This window comes from Dasypus novemcinctus, chromosome 21 (genome assembly GCF_030445035.2).
Source record: "Dasypus novemcinctus isolate mDasNov1 chromosome 21, mDasNov1.1.hap2, whole genome shotgun sequence".
Classification (NCBI taxonomy): Eukaryota; Metazoa; Chordata; class Mammalia; order Cingulata; family Dasypodidae; genus Dasypus; species Dasypus novemcinctus.
In genome coordinates, this window is record NC_080693.1 from 85471791 (window position 1) to 85491313 (window position 19523).

The 19523-nt window shown below is 70.6% G+C and overlaps 2 protein-coding genes across 3 annotated transcripts; one reads left to right on the top strand and one right to left on the bottom strand.

Annotated features, from left to right (window-relative positions):
* Nucleotides 1–1297: 1297 nt before the first annotated feature.
* FSCN2 (fascin actin-bundling protein 2, retinal) lies at nt 1298–8746 on the top strand. Its single transcript, XM_058284882.1, has 5 exons — nt 1298–2123; nt 4987–5143; nt 7570–7691; nt 8231–8398; nt 8474–8746. The coding sequence occupies exons 1-5, from the start codon at nt 1298–1300 to the stop codon at nt 8677–8679; spliced, it is 1479 nt and encodes a 492-aa protein (XP_058140865.1). The 3' UTR covers nt 8680–8746.
* A 2589-nt stretch (nt 8747–11335) lies between these two features.
* FAAP100 (FA core complex associated protein 100) lies at nt 11336–19523 on the bottom strand. Of its 2 annotated transcripts, none has more exons than XM_058284881.2 (9): nt 19209–19523; nt 18984–19102; nt 17167–18080; nt 16095–16248; nt 14805–15571; nt 14175–14311; nt 13739–13855; nt 12381–12467; nt 11336–12209 (listed from the first exon to the last, which is right to left on the bottom strand). In XM_058284881.2, exons 1-9 carry the CDS (start codon nt 19371–19373, stop codon nt 12078–12080), a joined length of 2592 nt encoding a protein of 863 aa, XP_058140864.1. In that variant the 5' UTR covers nt 19374–19523; the 3' UTR covers nt 11336–12077. The 2 variants fall into 2 exon arrangements, with proteins under 2 accessions (XP_058140864.1, XP_058140863.1); XM_058284880.2 differs by having other exon boundaries at nt 12381–12527.

The following is a 19523-nucleotide window of genomic DNA, read 5'->3' on the forward strand; positions in this document are numbered from 1 at the left end:
GTGGGCAGAGCTGGCCAGGAGGAGAGCAAGCCCAGCCCCTCGCTCGGCCGGCCAGCAGTGGGGACTGCCGCGCGGCGGGGGATCTGGGCTGTCTCCCCCGTCCTCCTTGGTGCCCCCCAAGCCTGGGGGTGCGGCCCCAGCATCTTCCCTCCTGCGTGGTTGCTGCCGGTGCTCACAGAGGGCAGGACTCCTGGCCCTGTGCTGGGGCGGCCATCTGTCCCCGCCCCCCTCGCTGGCCCAGCCAAGGCCCCTTGTGCTTTGTGGGGTCCCCCAGTGGGCCCCGCCATGTGCACGACGAGATGGGGGGCAGGGCCACCACGAGCACTGGCCGACGGCCTGAGCTCAGCCGGGACCCCGGTCCCTGCGCCCGGGTCGGGCGGCCTGCCACCTCCCACGGGCTCCACGCCCCTGCCCTCCGGTCATCCTCCCACCCGAGCAGCCCATGTGGCTGTCTCGTGGTGCAGCCTGACTTGCCCAAACCAGGGCGCTCACGCCGGGACCCACATGGCCAGGGCTGCCAGGGCCCAGCCAGTGTGGCAGTGTCCAGGGGCCAGGGGGGCAGGTGCCGGGCCCCTGAGGGCCCGGCCCTCCCTCGCACCCAGTACCCCCGCCTGCTTCTCTCCCTGCCCGAGGCCCTTCGCCCCAGGAGGAGCGTCAGACTCCAGGGGCACCCCTGTCCCCCCCACGGCCGGGGAGGGGGCGGCATGATGGGCCAGCGGGGGGGCCCCGATGTGCTCCTGGCAGTGGGGTCACAGCAGTAACCGGATCTGCCCAGGAGGCGCGTGGGCTGGCCGCCTGCGCGATGGACGGCTGCGATCGGGTTGCGGCAGCGTGAAGTTTTCCACCGGGTGGCTCTTCCTACCTTGGGACAGAGCCGGCCCGGGCTGCCCGGTCATTCGAGGGGATCTGGGTGCCCCGCGGTGTGGGGTGGGGGCCGCTAGGCGGGCCCGGGGCTGGCGCGGGGGCCTGGGTGGCCGCCGGCGGGGGCGAGGTGGCCCCTGGCCCCCGGGCACTGTCCGGCCCTGCCAGCCTCGCAGGCTCCAGCCTCGGACGAGCCCCGGAGCGGCTGAAATCCAAGCCGGGAGTAACCGAAGGCGGCCACTGCCCCTGAGCCGGCGCCGCAGGGCCGCCTCCCGCCCGCAGGCCGCGTCGGAGCTGCCGGGGCGGCCGAGCAGCGGGTCCATGACGCCGGCCGGGCCTGCTCGCCGTGGGCCAGCGGGGCCGAGCTGGGCCGCCGGGGGCCCCTGGGGGCCGTGAGCCGCAGCGGAGGCTCCACGCCCCCCCCCCGGGACCGGCCATGCCCACCAACGGCCTGCACCGGGCGCTGAGGATCCAGTTCGGCCTCGTCAACGACGCCGACCGCTACCTGACGGCCGAGCGCTTCGGCTTCAAGGTCAATGCCTCGGCGCCCAGCCTCAAGAGGAAGCAGATCTGGGCGCTGGAGCCCGGGCCCGCGCGCGGCGCGGCTGTGCTCTTCCGCAGCAGCCACCTGGGCCGCTACCTGGCCGCCGGAGAGGACGGCCGCGTCTCCTGCGAGGCCGAGCGGCCAGGCCCCGACTGCCACTTCCTGGTGCTGCCGCAGCCCGACGGGCGCTGGGCGCTGCAGTCCGAGCCGCACGGCCGCTTCTTCGGCGGCGCCGAGGACCGGCTGTCCTGCTTTGCCACGGCCATCTCCCCGGCCGAGCTGTGGACGGTGCACCTGGCCATCCACCCGCAGGCCCACCTGCTGAGCGTGAGCCGGCGCCGCTACGCGCACCTGTGCCCACAGGAGGACGAGATGGTGGCGGACAGCAACGCGCCCTGGGGCGTGGGCGCGCTGGTCACCCTGCTCTTCCAGAGCCGCCGGTACTGCCTCAAGTCCTGCGACGGCCGCTTCCTGCGCAGCGATGGCCGCCTGGTCTGGGAGCCCGAGGCCCGCGCCCGCTACACGCTCGAGCTGAAGGCGGGCAGCCTGGCCTTCAAAGACTGCGACGGCCGCTACCTGGCGCCCGCGGGGCCCGCCGGCACCCTCAGGGCCGGCCGCAGCGCGCGGCCCGGCAAGGACGAGCTGTTCGACCTGGAGGAGAGCCACCCGCAGGTGGTGCTGCTGGCCGCCAACCGGCGCTACGTGTCCGTGCGGCAAGGTGGGGGCGAGGGGGGGGCGGCGCGGGTGCACGCGTGTGCGCGCCGCCTCTGCCGAGGACGGCGTGTGTCTGTGTGCACTTGCACAGGCTTGCACGTCCACTCTAGGAGGCGAGTGTGTGCACTTGCGTGTGTCCTGTGCGGGCGAAGCCTGGGTGGTCGCACATGGGGGGGCGGCCTCAGACCAGCCCAGATGCCCCCCAAGGGCTGGCGGCTTGGGGTCGGAGGGCGGGGGCAGTGCCCGGCTGGGGGGGGAGCAGGAGGGGCAGGGGCCCGGGTCCCAGCTCTGGCTCCGCCCTTCTCCAGGTGGGAGACCGCCTCCCACTTTCTGGACTTTAGAGGAAGTTGGGGAGGGGGCCAGGGGCCAGCAAGGAGCCAGCAGGGCAGGGCGAGGGCGAGCCACTACCCTGCCATGGCAGGGGGAGTGGGTGGGTGGGCCTCGGGTGGGTGTGGCCTGGCTCAGCTCCCAGCGCCCTGGCCGTCCCAATCACGGCCACCCTCAACGAAGGGGCGACCCCCCCGGCCCCCCTCAGCCATGCCCCCCCGGCAGGCCCTGCCCTGGCCCGCAGCACCGCTGCACCCCACGTGGCCCCGAGCGGCCGGCGCACCCCTGCTGGCGCTGAGGACCGCCGCGGGAGGGAGAGAGGGTGGGGCGTGGGCCCCTCCCTGCCCCGCTCGGGCCCTGGGCCCCCCGGCCCCCCCAGCGGTCTATCCCGGGCACGCTGCCACGCACGGGGCCAGATGGCAGAGGCCCAGGCACGAGCCGTGGCGGCCGGCCCAGCGGTGACTGCCGGAGGCCCCCGTTCCCCGCCTCCCGCTGGCCACGCCGTCCCGGCCCTCCAGCCCTCACTGGACCATCGGGAAAGGGAGGCGATGGCGCGAGGACACTGGCTCTGTCCAGCCTCCCACCTGTGGCGGGAAAAGGCGCGGCCGGGCCCAGAAGTGCTTTGTGAATGGAGGGGCGTGTGGGAGACGCCCGGGGGTGTCGGGGGGTGATGACGGGCGGAGGCCGGGGGGAGGTGGCTGCTGGACCCATTTTCCTTCTCTGCCACCTGCACTCGGGCTTCCTGGGGCGTCCCCGGCTCGCAAGCAGGCCCACCTCCCCGCGGACGCGCACGTCCCCCGCTCCCCCTTGCACCGGACGTTTCCGACTGCGACTCAGCCAGGCGGGGAAGCAGGGTCCTGCGAGGTGCAGTTGGGGACCCAGCCCCCTGGTTCCAAGGTGGCTGGCGCAGCAGCTTCCGCAGCTCCCCGGCCAGGCGGCCCCTGAGCCCGTCTCCGTCGCCGGGGGGTGGCTGTGGGCACCCCAGTTCTGCTTGCTTCTCTCTCGATGCCTCCACGTGTGGCCTCCATCAGCCAGCGTCCACTCCTGCTGCCTCCACCGCGGGCTGGCTGAGGTGCCCGTGCTGCGGACTGCCCACGGGCAGGGCATTTGCTGCCGCAAGTAGCAGAAAAATGGCTGTAACCGGGCTCCCATAGCGAGGACACTGACGGTCTCTGTCCGTGGGAGGCCAGAGGCAGGAGACCATCACCAGCTAGCTCCTTGGTCCTCACTGAGCTGCTGCTCTCCTGGGTCAGCTGTGCCTTCAGGCTGGCGTCCTTAGGGCTACAGGATGGTGTCCTCATGGCTACAGGATGGCTGCTGTAGTTCCGGGCGTCACATCCAGACAGGACGAAGGCCACTGGGGAAAGGGGCACTGGCTCTTTTTGTGCCTTAGGAGTAAGAAGACATGTCCCACAAATCCCAGCAGGCAGCCTTTCCTTCTCGTGGGTCAGAACTGGCCCCGAGTCCACCAGCAAGGCAGGTGGGACAAGCACCGTGGCCCCAGGAGGCCAGCTCCCCAGCATCTGGTGGCCTTTGAGGATGCCCTGCCTGGAGGGGGCACTGGGGCCATGCTGGGGGCCCCTCAGGGGCCGCCTGGAGCTGCGTGGCTGTGCCGGGTGGTGCCCAGCTTGGGACCTGCAGGACAGCGCCTCCCCTCTGCACCGCCTGTTGCGTCGTCTCCCCAGGGAGGCCCTCGCCGGCCACACCCCTGCATGCACCGTCGCAGGCCGCATTTCACCCGTTGAACCTATCGGATCGCTGTGCGTGAGGTGCAGTGGCGACAGCAGGCGATTGCGGCTGTCATCAGCGCACGCGCGCCAGGAGGGTCTGCCGTCTGGCTTAGCTCCGCGCCGGGCTGCGGCCAGGAGGGCGCCCCTTACCGCGCGGTCAAGGGTGTGGTGGTGAAATATGCCCCGGGAGCCCCCCAGCAGCCGCTGCGTGGAGCGGCAGGGTCCGTGGGAGGGGGACAGAGGCTCAGTTTGTGCGAAGGTATCGGGGTGGTCCAGGGCCTGCTGGAGCCCCCCACCTGGGCGTGGCCCCCCTCCCCCCACTACAGGAGCCCCGTCTTCCCCCAGGGGTCTTGGGGACCAAACCCATAGGAGCGAGGGGGCCACAGGGGTGGCAGGGGACCACCCCAGCCCAGAGCCCGGGGAGGGCTCCCCGAGCCTGGCCATGTCCTGGGCCATGGAGCAGGGAAGGACGAGGACCCTCTGTGCCCACCCGGCGGCTTTGGGGGACTTACAGATAAAGGCTGTGGAAACCCCGGCCCGGCGAGGGGTGTGAGCAAGGTCTGCTGGCACGAGGCCTGCGTGGGGAGCTGCTGGGGTGACGCCACGCCAGACCCCCCTCGGGTGGCCCGTGTTGCGGACCGGAACTGCCCACCTGCCTGGCTCCAAGCGGTACCTTCCAAAGCTTCTCAAGTCCAGGAGGGGCTGGATGAGGCCCCTTCAGCTTCAGGGGTGCTCCAGGAGCACGGTGCCCCGTTCTCTGACCCTAACCCCGGGGAGAGGCGCCAGGGGCTTCCCATCTCCTCCCTCCAGGGGTCAACGTTTCAGCCAATCAGGATGAAGAACTGGACCACGAGACCTTCCTGATGCAAATTGACCAGGAGACCAAGAAGTGCACCTTCTACTGCAGCACTGGGGGCTACTGGACCCTGGTCACCCACGGGGGCATCCAGGCCACGGCCACACAAGTGTGAGTGTGTCCAGCCACCCCCACCCACTTCCACGACCACCACCTCCATCGCCTCCACCATCACGTCCACAACCACCTCTACCACCACCTCCACCATCAGCTCCACCATCACCTCCACCATCACCTCCATCAGCTCCACAACCACCTCCACCACCACCTCCACCATCAGCTCCACCATCACCTCCACCATCAGCTCCTCCATCACCTCCACCATCAGCTCCTCCATCAGCTCCACCACCACCTCCACCACCACCTCCACCATCAGCTCCTCCATCAGCTCCTCCATCACCTCCACCATCAGCTCCTCCATCAGCTCCACCACCACCTCCAACATCAGCTCCTCCATCAGCTCCTCCACCACCTCCACCATCAGCTCCTCCATCAGCTCCTCCATCACCTCCACCATCAGCTCCTCCATCAGCTCCTCCATCAGCTCCACCACCACCTCCTCCATCAGCTCCTCCATCAGCTCCACCACCACCTCCTCCATCACCTCTACCATCAGCTCCACCATCACCTCCACCATCAGCTCCACCATCACCTCCATCAGCTCCACTATCACCTCCACCATCACCTCCATCAGCTCCACAACCACCTCCACCACCACCTCCACCATCAGCTCCACCATCAGCTCCACCATCAGCTCCTCCATCACCTCCATCAGCTCCTCCATCACCTCCACCATCAGCTCCTCCATCAGCTCCACCACCACCTCCACCACCACCTCCACCATCAGCTCCTCCATCAGCTCCTCCATCAGCTCCTCCATCAGCTCCACCACCACCTCCTCCATCACCTCCACCATCAGCTCCTCCATCAGCTCCACCACCACCTCCAACATCAGCTCCTCCATCAGCTCCTCCACCACCTCCAACATCAGCTCCTCCATCAGCTCCTCCATCACCTCCACCATCAGCTCCTCCATCAGCTCCACCACCACCTCCTCCATCACCTCCACCATCAGCTCCTCCATCAGCTCCACCACCACCTCCAACATCAGCTCCTCCATCAGCTCCTCCACCACCTCCACCATCAGCTCCTCCATCAGCTCCACCATCAGCTCCTCCATCAGCTCCACCACCACCTCCTCCATCACCTCCACCATCAGCTCCTCCATCAGCTCCACCACCACCTCCACCATCAGCTCCACCACCACCTCCACCATCAGCTCCACCATCACCTCCATCAGCTCCACTATCACCTCCACCACCACCTCCACCATCAGCTCCACCTCCACCATCACCTCCACCATCGGCTCCACCATCAGCTCCACCACTACCTCCACTATCAGATCCACCATCACCTCCACCATCCGCTCCACCATCACCTCCACCACCTCTACCATCAGCTCCACCATCAGCTCCACCACCACCTCCACCATCAGCTCCATCACCTCCACCATCCACTCCACTATCAGCTCCACCACCACCTCCACCATCACCTCCACCTCCACCACCACCTCCACCATCAGCTCCACCATCAGCTTCACCATCACGTCCACCATCACCTCCACAACCATCACCACCTCCATCATCTTTGTCAATTTCTTTCTGTTTTTTCTTACCACCTGTATTAGTCAGCAAAAGGGACGCTGATGCAAAATACCAGAAATCTGTTGGTTTTTATAAAGGGTATTTATTTGGGGTAGGAGCTTACAGATACCAGACCATAAAGCATAAGTGACTTCCCTCACCAAAGTCTATTTGGAGCAAAATGGCTTCCGATGTCTATGTGGGTTCAGGCTTCCTGGGTTCCTCTGGGCTCAGCTCCTCTGTTTTCTCCACAAGGTCAGCTGTAGACTCTCAGGCAAATGGCTCTGTCTCTCTCCCTGGGGCTCCAGCTTAGGGCTTCAGCATCAAACTCCAACATCAAAAGCCCCAACCCTGTCCTTCGCCATGCCTTTTATCTGTGAGTCCCCACCCACTAAGGGGAGGGCACTCAACACCCTACTGACACAAGAGCTTTACACAATTACTTAATCAAGTAAACTTATGAATCCAATATAATCCAATATGCCCAGAGGAAAAGATGAGTTTACAAACAATCCAGTATTTCTTTTTGGAAATACTGCTATACCACCTCCATCTCCTCCATCTCCTCCATCACCTCCACCATCACCACTGTCACTGCGTTTCTTCCCTTTTGCTCCCACGGCTGCAGGTGGGTGGAAGTGGAGGGTAGGGGGCAGCTAGATGTGGGAGGGGGCAGGCCTGTAGGCTCAGGACTCAGCTCAAGTCTCTAAGGGCCACTGTAGTGGCCTGAGCAGAGGAGACTGCCCACTGGGGTGGGGTCTGCGGCAGCTTTTAGTGGTGAAGGTGTGCCAGCGCCCCCCGCCCTGGAGTGGCGGTGCCCATGTGGGATGGGGAGGCCAGGTCCCACGGGCCCCTGTCCCCTGCTCCTCTGAGGCCCTGCCCTGCCTGCTCCAGGTCTGTCAACACCATGTTTGAGGTGGAGTGGCGTGGCCGGCGGGTGGCTCTCAAGGCCAGCAATGGGCGCTACGTGTGCATGAAGAAGAACGGGCAGCTGGCGGCCATCAGCGACTTTGTGGGTGAGAGGCGCTCTCCGCAGACCAGAGCCTGGGCGGGGGCTCTGCAGGCCCACCTTGTCCCTGCTTGTCCCGGCCATGTCTCGAGCTCAAGGCAGCGTGAGCCCCAGGGCCACCGCCTCCCCATGCACGGGGCAGAGTGGGGGCAGCACGGGGCAGCATGGGGGCAGCACGGGGCAGCGTGGGGGCAGCACGGGGCAGCATGGGGGCAGTGTGCATGGACCCCACTCCTCCCAGGAGCCAATCCACACCCCTAGCGCCCACCCACCCCCAGCCTGGACAGGATGCACAGACCCCAGTGCCCCTCCCCAGCAGGCCCCCAGCAGCCTCCAGTACCCCCCCAGCTGCCTCCAGTGGCCCCCCAGTGACCCCCAGCAGGCCCCCCAGTTGCCCCCAGTTCTCCCCCAGCGGCCCCTCAGCAACCCCCACCAGGCCCCCAGCACCCCCCCAGCTTTCCCCAAGCTGCCCCCAGTGGCCCCCCAGCGACCCCCAGCAGGCCCCCAGTGCCCCCCAGCGGCCCCCAGCGGCCCCTCTCCCGCCAGGCGAGTTCGAGGCGTTCACGCTCAAGCTCATCAACCGGCCGCTCCTGGTGCTGCGCGGCGGGGACGGCTTCGTGCGCCAGCGCCGCGGCTCCAGCCAGCTGGACACCAACCGCTCGGGCTACGACGTCTTCCGCCTGAGCTTCAGCGACGGCGCCTACCAGATCCGAGGTGCGGGGCGGGCGCGCGGGCGGGTCCCCCGGCCCCCCGGCCCCCCGGCCCCCGCCGACGCCGCGCTCCCCGCAGGCCGCGGCGGCGGGTTCTGGCACACGGGCAGCCACGGGCGCGTGTGCAGCGACGGCGACCGCGCCGAGGACTTCCTCTTCGAGTTCCGCGAGCGCGGCCGCCTGGCCATCCGGGCGCGGAGCGGCAAGTACCTGCGCGGCGGCGCCTCGGGGCTGCTGCGCGCCGACGCCGACGCGCCCGCGGGGGCCGCGCTCTGGGAGTACTGAGAACCCAATAAACCCCGCGAGACCGCGCGCGCGTGGCTTAGGGCACCGCGGCGGGGGCGGCGGGGCTGGTGCGGGCGGGAGTGGGGCCCCGGCGGGGTCCAGGCCGGGCTAGTGGGAGTGACAAGCCCTGGGGGATCAGGGGGTCCCACGGGGCTGCCCCTAACCACGAGGTGGGGAGACACGGCAGCACCTGGGGGGAAGGGTCCCAACAGTGGCGCGTCAACTGGACCTCAGCCCCTGCGCCCTTCCAGGAAGCACCCAGCCTCCCAGACCCCACCAGCTCCCAGTGCCCCCCCTCCAAGGCCTGCAGAGGTCTGCGCCAAGCAACTCCCTTCCCAGCCTCGGGGTCCCCAGCACCCCAACAGGCTGAGCCTCCAGAACTCGGGTCCCCGAGGACTTGCGCTGCAGCACGCAGCAGGGGACCCCTGCCCAGAGCCGCAGCCACTGGTGGCTGCCGCGGTCCCCACAGCGGGGATGGGGCTGGGGCATGGGCACCCAGCTTAGCAGCACGGGGTGCTGAGGGCTCCAGGCCCCCAGCCCCACGAGGTCTCACGGGGAGGGTCTCTGCTGGCTGATCTGGGCCTGATAGTGCACTTGGCCTTGGATATGCCAAAGTGGAGCAGACGGAACCCCCTGTCCCATGTCCAGCTGGGGGGGGGGGGCGGGAATGGAGGCGGGGAGCCAGGGCCCATGCCCTCCTGGAGGCCTGTGCTGCCTGCACCCGTCACCCCAGAAAAGGCTCGGGCCGTGGTGTGGTCAGCTGGGGGTGCAGGGCCCCTGCTCTGGGAAGGGGTGGGCTGTGGGCTCCCCTTTCTCCATACCTGGGCAGGTGTAGGGAGCACGGTGGGCAGCCTCTTCCTAGAGGAGCCGGACCCCGGGGGCTGGGACTGTCCCGAGGGGCCCCCCGCCTTGTGGCCGGCTCTGCAACTGGGTCCCTGAGCACAACTCCTCCGAGGGTCTGTTAGGGACGCAGCTTTGGGACGGGGCCGAGAGCCCCCACCCCCCAGGATCAGCAGGGGCTGAAGGAGACCCCGACAGCCGTGAGGTCAGGGGTCTGTGGGGAGGAGGCCCTGGGAGCACCAGGAAGGTGGCTGGAGCTGCCCCCCCAGGATGGGGCGGTGACACCTGTGTGCTCCCCGCGGCCACGCTCAGACCTCCTGAGGGCAACTGTCCCCTTTCGAGAGGAGGCCGAGGGACATGCCACCGGGCGCCGGGGTCGGGAGCTCGGGTGGGTGTGGCGGGCGAGTGGCTGCGGCCGCCTGGTCTGCCCGCTGGGCTTGGCCGGACCGCGGTGCCTCGTGCCTCTCCACCTGTGCCTCAACTGCCCGGTCTGCACCCCCCGGGCTGCCCAGCCCCCCCGGGCCTCTCCCACCCCCTGCAGCCCTGGCCCCAGTGTGATGCCCCCGCCCCAAGGGCGGTGGCAGGCCCCGGCAGGGTAGGAGCAGGCGCCCCAGGGGTGAGGGCCGGGGGCCGTCCAGTGTCCAGCGCCCGGGTGGGCCCTGCCGACGGCTTTCCCACCAGCTCGCCTGCGCCAGGCCGTGACCTGAGGCAGCCTGGCAGCGCGCTCTGCTCTCTCCCTTTTGATCCTTCCCCGTCGTCTTTCAGATTTATCAGGGTTTTCGCCCAGTATTCCAGCTGATCTCCTCTAAGCCTTTTAGAGCTGTTTTTCTTTTCTGGAACCTTCACACGTGCCCTTGACACGTGGCCATCTGCCTGCGTCCACTGCACCGGCACGTCCAGGGCGCAGGGCTGTGTGGCAGTGGCGCTCCCTGGACCGCGTCGATGGAACTGGAAGGTACTGGGTCGCTCTAGAACTGGCCATCCTGGAGGAGGGCCGCACAGCGGCTGGGGTCTTGTGGGGGAAGTTGTCCCCAGGGACCCCCTGTGCCAGGGGCCGCAGAAGCCTGCGTGCAGCTCCAGTCCCCCAGTACACTGGAGACCCCGTGCGGTGAGGGTCCCGCTCCCACCCCTTCGGGACTCCCGAGAGCCCGACCTGCCGGCTTAGGGTTCTGCGTGGGCAAGTGGGGGGCAGAGCATGGGAGTCCAAGGCGGCAGCCAGCACGGCCTTGGGCCACTCTTCTCACAGGAGGTGGAGCGGGGCGCCCGTGGGCATCGTGCACTGCCCTCATGGAGGAGCCCCGGGCAGGTCTGGCCACGCCGCCCTCCACTGAACAAACCTTCTCGACCCCAAAGCAGGGGGGGGGGCACGCAGTGCTGGGGCCATCCGAGCTGGCGGAGCCAGCGAGAGCAGCCACCACAAGGGCCTAGGCGAGAAGCCCCCGCTGCCTTAACCCGGCGGCTCATGGGCTGCCCGTCCCCGTCCCCCAGGCCCTCGGGCACCTGCTGGCGAGACGGGGCCAGTTCCTGGGAGGGGGACAGGCCCAGGCAGGGTGAGGATGGGGGCAGAGGTGACCCCCCCATGGGCACAGACCTTCCCCGAGTGGCGGTGGGCTGAGTGCACACAGCAGCCTAGGGGTTGGGGCCGGGCAGACATCGTGGGGCAACTGGGGAGGGCCCTTGTTCCGTGGAGCTTCACCCCAAGAGCACGGGCTGCCCCAAGGCGCCAGAGAGCACAGCTGGGCAGTCAACAGGCCCACAGGGGCCTGGGGGGGAGGGGGACGGGGAGGGGAGGGGGGAGTCAAGAAACCAACGGAGGCCTGGAGCTCGGGGCAGGCGAGCGCCCAGCGTGTTGGCCGAGGGAGGCTCTTACAAGGAAGCCCGCAGGGTCCGGTCCCCCCGCCCACCCGCCCGAAGTAGAAAACACCAGCACCGGGAGTCCTGGAAGTTGGGGGGCTGCAGCGGGCCTGTCCTGGGCACCCCTGGACCCGCAGCCCCGCTGAGCGACCCTGCAATCGACGCACAGTGCCGGGGTGCCGGGGACGCAGCCTTGCCGAGGCCCCGTGGCCGAGCACCAGCCTCAGGTGGTTGGAGCGGGGTGCCCCCGCCCAGTCCCTGCTTCCACCGCAGGCGCCCTCCGGGGGCCCCAGGGCTGAGCAGCAGGGCCCATGGCGGCCAGCGGGGGCGCGGGCGGCTGGGGGCAGGGCTGGGTGGTGGCCGGCCGGGTTCCTGGGCGGCAGCAGCGAGGGCGCAGTGGCTGAGCCCGCGGAGCCCCGCCCTGGCATGCTTTCCTTCTGGCCTCCGGGGCGCTTGGGCATGGCACCTGCCCTCGTGGGGTGCCCTGGGCTCGCCCTCTTGGTGGATGGAGGTTGCGGGCTCACCCCAGCCGCCGGGGGGGAGGGCTGCCCGGCGGTGACGAGGCTGGGGCCACACAGAGCACCCACCCCCGAGACCCCGCAGCCCCCGTGCAGGCTGCGGCACAGGCCCTGGGCACAGACGTCGCAGTGCGGTTGTTGCTCGTGGAGCCACCGAGGCGGGCAGTGGCCGAGAGGGAGCGGGTGTCACAGCAGCAGGAGGCCGGGGTCGCGCAGCTGCTGGTACACCTGCAGGAGGCGCTCGGCGGTGGCGCAGGCGCGGGTCTCGTCCTCCTCGCACATCCGGTCCCGCAGGGCCTGCACCTCCCTGAGCAGCGTCTGTGCGGGCGACAGGGCCTCAGGCCGGCTGCCGGCGCCCACCCGCGCCATCGCCACCCTGGGCCCGGGAGGCCTGGCCCGCGGGGACCTCACACTAGCCGCGGCCCCCAGCCCGTGTCCCGCCCTGCCCGCCCGCCGCGCCCCGCGGGCCCTGCTGCGGGCAGTGCTCACCTCGTGGCGGGCGTGCATCTGGCGGAGGCGCTGCAGGCGGAGGTCTGGCGGGCTGGCGCCCCGGGCAGCCTGCGCCACGACCAGCGTCTGGGCACGAGAGGCGGGACACTGAGGGCCCTGGAGGCGACCCCCCTCGAGCTCCCTTCTCTGAAATAAACTCCTCTCAGGCTCTCACCCGTGCGCTGCCGGGCCCTCCCCGCCCCACGGCCCTGGGCTCCGCTGCGCCTGCAGGCCCCCCCCTCCAGTCAGCACACGGCCGCCGCACTGGCCTCTCCCTCCCCAGGTGCGGCCCCCTGCCTTACGCCCACAGGGGCTCTGGGCAGTGCTGCTCTGCTGCCACCTCAGGGCTGAGCAAACCCCGCTGTGGTGGCGCAGCTGGGGAGACCCCAACATGGGGGACTGGGGGGCCAGGGAGCCGGGCTGCCAGGCACGTGGCGACACTGCCCCCAGCCAGGTTCTGCCGGGTGTGGGCCTCCACTGGGACGCTGGCCACCGTGGAGCACCAGCCGTGGCACGCGGCCGACGCAGCTTCTCGCCCCTGGGAGCCTGCTCGCCCCTCCCCAGGGCCCTGGGCCCAAGCCCACTGCCGAGCAGCCGCGCTCTAGTGGCTCCTCCCTGGGCCCCTCAGCAAGTAGAACGGGTGTCCGGAGGACAGAGCCTCTGGCAGGCAGGCCACTGCCCTGGAGCCCACCCTGGGGCTCGGAGCCCTGAGCGTGGGGGCAGCCCAGGGCGTCCCGGCACGCCGTGGGCCCAGGACAGCGGCTCTCTGGCCACCCAGAGGCGTGGACAGCGTGGCCTGCAGACGTCTGCGAGGCCTGGCCGGGAGCGGGGGCTCCACCCACCAGGGCACCCGCTGTGCCTGCAACCCTCGAGACACGTCTCGCAGGCCTGGGCGCCGGCCCTGACTCAGGGCGCGGTGGTCGAAGCTTGCTCCTGTTCCCGCGTCTGGCAGAGAAGGGGACCCCGGGGTGGGCACTCCCCCCTGCCTTCCTGGAAGAGCGAGCGGGTGCCTCGACCCGGGACGCACACCCAGGGCTGCCGGGCGCCAGGGCACAGCCTGCGGTGACGGCGGCAGGTGAGCTCAGGAGCGCCTTCCCCTGCAGCCCGTCAGCCCCTGGGTGCAGCGGAAGGGCCGCCCGCCCCAGGCGCCTCCCAGCTGCCCGGCCGCAGCCCCACAGCGGGCACCAGGTGGCAGCTGAGACAGGAGGTGGGCAGTCACCCGCGGCTTCCAGGCACGCAGTGACCGCGGACCGTGCCGCGAGTGGCCGTGCAGTCCCGGGCGGGGAGCTCGGTGAACGGCCCGTGCCCCGGAGCCTTCCCGCCAGGCGCCCACGGCTCCGGTGGCGACATGGACCCACCTGCATGCGGCTGACGACGGCGTGGTGCGCCCGGCACAGGTCGGCCAGGGAGGCGCTTTCCACTCGGATCTCCACGGCCTGCAGGGGCCCCGCCGGGCTCAGGTCCATCACAGCCACCTGCAACACAGGATCTCACTGCCTGCCGCGCCCGCCTCCCCGCGCAGGGCAAGGACCCCCCAGCTCGGCCCCCACTGGGAACACCCGAGAGCCAGTCCCACGGGGACCCAGAGCCCCGGTGCCGTCGCTGCCCGCTGGCCTGCAGAGGCTGCCCGGCCTCGGGAGGGGAGGTGGGCTGAGCCGCGGGGGACAGGCAAGGCCGGGGCTCTCCGACCTGAGCGCGCCCCCGAGGGACCCAGGGCTCGTCCCGAGCACAGACCTCCCCGCCCAGCAGCCCCGTGGGGACAGAGGTGCTGCCCCGGCCCTGCCCCCTGCCTGCCTCCTGGACGACGAGCTGCACGTCCCCGCCACCTGGGGCCACTCCCTGGACATGTGACAGCGCCTGGGCCCTCACGGCGTCCACCGCGGCGTTCTCGGCCAGCAGCCACTGCAGGGTGGCACAGCACAGGGACACGCCTGCCAGGAGGGGGACGCGACGTGAGCGCTGGCACTTCCCGCCGAGCTGTTTCCCAAGGGGCTGCCCCCGGCCTCTGGCCGAGACGCTTTTCCAGGGGTGGCGCTGAGGCAGTCCTGACCCACTGAGAACTGAACCTTCCTTGGAGTGACGGGGACACATCGCGCGCCCACCGGGGCCCTGCAGGGGCGGCCACGTGGGAGAGGAGCAAGGACGCCCCTGCCGCGAGGTTCTGCGCCCGGCTGGACCCGGGCCTGCCTGGAAACCTGGCCGAGCCGCATCCCGCGGCGGGCTCTTCGCCACAGCAGGTTACGTCTCAATAAAGAGCTTCTAAAAACGCCCTTGAAGAGGAAACTGGGGCGAGGACCATAAGGCACGCCCCCGCCAGGGACCAGGGGCAGGGCAGGCTCGTTCCCGAGGACGCTGGGCGCTGAGGGCGCGGGGAAGGGAGGCGCGGCCCTGGGCAGGGGGCAGGGAAGGGCGCGCGGGACCCACCTGGGCGGGCAGCCTCCAGGGCGCCCCCAAGCAGCTCCGCCGACACGCGGATGGAGGCCACCGATGGGGGCAGGTGCTTGGCACGCAGCGCGGCGGGGCCGGTGGGCTCGCAGCCCGGCCCCCGGAGGGCGCCCAGGAAGCTGTCCACGGGGTCGCTGGTGGGGCCCTGCGGGCCGGGGGTCTGCGCGCCGGCCAGGCCGGGGAAGCGGAGGCACTGCAGCAGGTCCACCGTGTGCTCGCTCAGAGGCAGGCAGATGCCGGCCCGCTGGGGCAGGACGTCTGGGGGGCTCTCCTCAAGAAAGGGGTCCCCCGCAGTGTCCGAGGGGGCAAGCGCCCCCTCCACGACCTCCCGCAGGCTGTAGAAGAGCGCGCAGGAGACGGTGATGGGCAGGTTGAGCGCGCTGTGCTCATCTGGGCCCAGGGGCACCGTCACCTCCCGCCGGCCGCCAGGGCTGAGCTGCTCCAAGGGGACGGTGTAGGTGGTGGTGGGGCCGGCCGCGGCCAGGTCCAGGGCACGGCTGCTGGAGGCCACCCGGATGCACAGGGTCCAGCCCCGGCCGAGGCTGTGGTCGCTGCCGTTGTGCAGCAGGCAGGTGGCCATCAGCGCGTCGCGCAGCGGCAGGCGGCCCCAGGCAGTGCTGGTGGAGCACGAGATGGGCGGGGGGCTGGTGCGGCCCGACAGCAGGGCGCAGCTCACGTCCACGGCCTCGTTGAGGCAGCGCAGGGCCGCGTTGCGCTGCTCCACCGCCTTCTTCAGGGAAGACACCCTGCGGAGGGGTGGGTCCCGTGAGGAGGGCAAGGGGCCTGGGCTGGGCCGCAGGCTACAGTGGGTACGCCCCCCAGGCACGCGTGTGCGCATCCCACCCACGCAGCAACCTCGCGCTGCCATGCGTCGTCCAACCCAGCGTCCAGACAACTGAAGGTGGGCGCCGGCCCCGCTGCCCCAGGCTCACCACGTGGCTGTGGGAGGCCCTGTGCCCCTTCTCCAGCCCAGCAGGTCACAGCGGCAGCCGGGGTGCAGGAGGGAGGCCCCGGGGTGCGGGGGGAGGCCCTGGGGTGTGTGGGGAGGCCCCAGGGTGCGGGGGGAGGCCCTGGGGTGTGTGGGGAGGCCCCAGGGTGCGGGGGGAGGCCCGGGGGTGAGGCATGCCCTCCCCACCTGCCGCCTCTCGCTGGGGGCCAGACAGAGGAGCTGCAAAGAGGGCACCAGGGGCGGCGGCCGGGCCGGCCGCAGGAGGTCAGCTCCCAAGTGCTGCGCTGACGTCCGGGGTTCTGAGGGTCCCGGGCACCCACCTCTCAGAGACGCTGCCGATCCCGGAGAGCAGCTCCTTGATCTTCTGGCCGGCTTTCCCTGCGGATGGCAGGGCTGGGGGTGCCGCGGCGTCCTGGCTCAGACTACAGGCCATCAGGCGGCCTCTGGCAGAGAGGGCAAGGAGCTCCGTGCCACCTGTGGGGACACAGGGCGGGCGGTCAGCGGGTAGGGTGGGCAGGGGCCCTGCGCAGCCGACGCTGACATGCCGTGGCCCTCCCTGTGCGGGGCCCTCAGCATGGTGGGGGGAAGGTGTCACAACGGCTCGCCCAACACCCACGCCAAGGACAGAAAGTGCCGCACGAGGGGCCTGTGGCCGCGGTGCGAGGCCCCTAGGGTCCCTGGAAGCCCATCAGTGCCGCTCCCCCTTCTGGCTCCCGGGCTGCCAGGGAGCCCCCTTCAAGCCCCTGCCCAGAGCGGGACGCAGCGCCAGCCGCACCGCAGGGACTCCCAGAACTGCTCGGCCGGGCCTTGCTCGGAAGCGGCAGAGGTGCACGGCCTGGGCGCCCCGAGCCGCCTCGCGCCCTCGGCTCCACGAGCTCCCGTCCCCTCCCCCTCGGGCAGGAAGGTGGCTCTCCCTTCCTGGCGTCTCTCTCTCAAACTGCCCTGGTGTCCGCGGGGTCACCCCAGCAGGAAGGCACCCTGAGGGGTGCTCTACTTCTTCACTCCAATGTCAGACCAGCACAGCCAGGGCCCCCTCTGGACACGAGAGCCCCCCAGCTGAGAGCTTGTCGCAGGCCGCTTGGTGGTGAGAGCGCCCATTTCTTGGCCTTCGGAGGGAAAGTAAGGGCCCGGCGGCGCCGAGGGAGCGGGGCCGCTGGCCGCGTCACGCCTGTCACAGTGTGGAAGAACCACATGCCCTCCCGCCCCGACCCCCGAGCAGGGTGCCCGGAGCCTGGCAGGGGGCCAGCCCACTCCTCCAGGGGCTGCAGAAGGCGAGGGCAACCCTGCACCTGCGGAAGGGAGAAGGCGAGGAGTGTGCCCCGCGGGGGATGAGGGCCGTTCACGGGAGACGGGCCCCCGGCCGGGCGCTCCCCTCTGTGCAGCAGCTCTTACCTGCGGGAGCCCTGGCCAGCACGGAGAGGGCGACAGCGCTGCAGATGCCCAGGCCGGTGGGACACAGTGGCGGGGGCGAGCTTCCCACGCCCTGCGCGGCGCCCAGGTCCACCACGCAGAGCTCCGCGGGCGTGCTGAGGTACACACGGCCGCCCCCGCCCCAGGCGGCGCAGAGCACGGGCCCCGGGAGGCGGTGCTCCTGCAGGTCGAGCACCGGGCTGCCCGCCTCGTCCCAGCCGGCCCTGATGGCCAGCATGCAGCCGTGGTGGCCGAGGGCCACCAGGCAGTCGGAGGGCGCGTCTCCGCCTGCCAGCTGTGCCTCCGTGGCCTCCTCTGCCAGCGGCTCTGTCCTCAGGGCCCCCAGGAGGACCACGGGCTCCTCCAGGTGGTGGAGGACCTTGACGAGGGCCTGAGGGTCCCTGGGGGACGCCCCCGCAGCAACGAGGGCCTTCAGGGCCACGCAGCAGAGCTGGCCGTCCGGGAAGCCGCAGAGGATCCCCCGTGACCCCAGGAGGGTGGCGTCGGTGCCGAAGAGCAGGCCGAAGAGCGCCGCGCTCAGCGTGAGTCCCGCTCCGGGGCGGTGTGGGGCCCCGGCACCCGGCGGGGCCAAGCAGCACAGCACCGGGGGGCAGCGGGCGGCGGGCCGTTCCCCGCGGCTCCCGGCCGGCGGCGTGCAGGAGACCTCCACCTCAGCAATCTGGAGCCCGGGCCTGGGGTCATTCCCTGCACAGGGTCGCTCAAACAGCCGCATCTTCCACCCGGCTGCGCCCTGCTCCAGGGTGACGAGCGCGTCGTCGAGCACCGTGAAGGCGCGCAGCGTGGCGTCGGGAAGCACCCGGGTGCCTGGGTCCACGGGAGCCACGCGGGAAGGAAGCTCCCTGTCGGCATCTTCCTGCTCAGCCTGGTCCACCGACCTTCAAGAACAAGTGACCGTCAGGCCAGGGAGGGGACCGGGGGGAGCTCACACATCCTCCCCCACCGAGAGAGCCAGGGTTGGGGTGGGGGCATGCTCAAGGGCCCCTCCGGTGGCACCGCACACCCCCACGGCCCTGTGCTCCGCTCAGCACCTGCCACCCGGGGACACACGTGGCACCAAATGCCAAGGTGGACAGGGTTTCCGGAAACAGGGTCAGGGCGGGACACGCCGGGGTACGGAAGAACTGCCCGGAGGCTGAGGCTGCGAGTGGCACGCGTGATCCCTCTGTCTCTAAATGGCAGCCAAACAGGCTGCACACGGGGTCTCGACGGTCCGACCCCCGTGTCTGTCCTGCCTGACACAGCTGTCGCAACAATGCCAAACGGCTGAACGCTGACCCGCGGTTCAGGGTGGTTGTGCGGTCACTACCAGATGCAGGCGAGGCCGCCTCTGGAACCCACCCTGCCTTCTGGAAGCTCCAGTCAAAGAGATAGCACCACCAGAGGGGACGGCGCCCACCGAGGCCAAGGGACAGGGGCCTCTCCCAGGCTCCAGACCCGACCACCTGGGCGCCGTTTCCTGGGGGTCTCTGTGAGGCAGACTCCATGTGCAGGTACAGGGGGCGTGGAGACTTCAGGGAGCCCCGGGGCCCCCTGCCTGGGTGGCGACTGCAGGGCTGCTCGCTCTGAACCCAGGCAGGGGGCGAGAACTACCTACTGCTTGAAGTCAGGACAGGGATGGCACCGTTCCCTCCCAAGACCGTATCAGGCCACGGACAGCACCTGGGGGCCGCCAGGGCAGGGCGCCCGCCTGCGCTGCTCCGGGGGTGCTCGCCAAGGAGCCCCTTTAGCGCGGGCCACGCCCACCTGCCCCTTCAGCGCCGGCCACGCCCACTCCCCACCTGTCCGGAGGATCCAACGCCAGACAGTAAATGCCCTTCCCGGCGCACAAGACGTAGAGCGCCCTGCAACCGGCCAGGAACTCCAGGTGCCACACCTGGTCTGGGAACTGGTACACCGCCTGGATGCCGGGACGGCGCGGCCAGAGGCCTGGGTGAGGGGGCGGCCGGGCCCGGCCCGCCGACCCCCGCCCGCCCCGCCGGGCCCCGCCCGCCACGCGCGCTCACCCGCAGCCGCCGCCCGCCGCGGTCGTAGACGTGGACGAGCCCGCGCCCGGCGCTCAGGAAGACCTCGGCCTCGTGGCGCAGCAGGCGGGGCGCGCCCGCAGCCAGGCCCCCGGCCGGGCAGCCCAAGCCCGCCAGGTAGGCCACCCGCGGCGCGCCGCCCGCCATGCTCGGCCCCGGGGCGGGGGTCCCGGGCTGGGGGTCCCGGGCTGGGGGTCCCGGGGCGGGGGTCCCGGGCTGGGGGTCCCGGGGCGGGGGTCCCGGGCTGGGGGTCCCGGGGCGGGGGGCGCGGCGGCGTTGGCGGCGCTCGGGGCGGGG

What these genes read in the sequence shown, in the direction of transcription:
- FAAP100 (XM_058284880.2), bottom strand. Translation starts at nt 19,373, where the DNA reads ATGGCGGGCGGCGCGCCGCGGGTGGCCTACCTGGCGGGCTTGGGCTGC. An exon ending in GCTGGCCAGGGCTCCCGCAG is followed by an intron (nt 16,249 to 17,166) that starts GTAAGAGCTGCT and finishes GTGTCCCCACAG; the next exon opens with GTGGCACGGAGCTCCTTGCC. An exon ending in TGCAGCTCGTCGTCCAGGAG is followed by an intron (nt 13,856 to 14,174) that starts GCAGGCAGGGGG and finishes CCTGTGTTGCAG; the next exon opens with GTGGCTGTGATGGACCTGAG.
- FSCN2 (XM_058284882.1), top strand. Translation starts at nt 1,298, where the DNA reads ATGCCCACCAACGGCCTGCACCGGGCGCTGAGGATCCAGTTCGGCCTC. An exon ending in CTACGTGTCCGTGCGGCAAG is followed by an intron (nt 2,124 to 4,986) that starts GTGGGGGCGAGG and finishes TCCTCCCTCCAG; the next exon opens with GGGTCAACGTTTCAGCCAAT. An exon ending in GGCCATCAGCGACTTTGTGG is followed by an intron (nt 7,692 to 8,230) that starts GTGAGAGGCGCT and finishes CTCTCCCGCCAG; the next exon opens with GCGAGTTCGAGGCGTTCACG.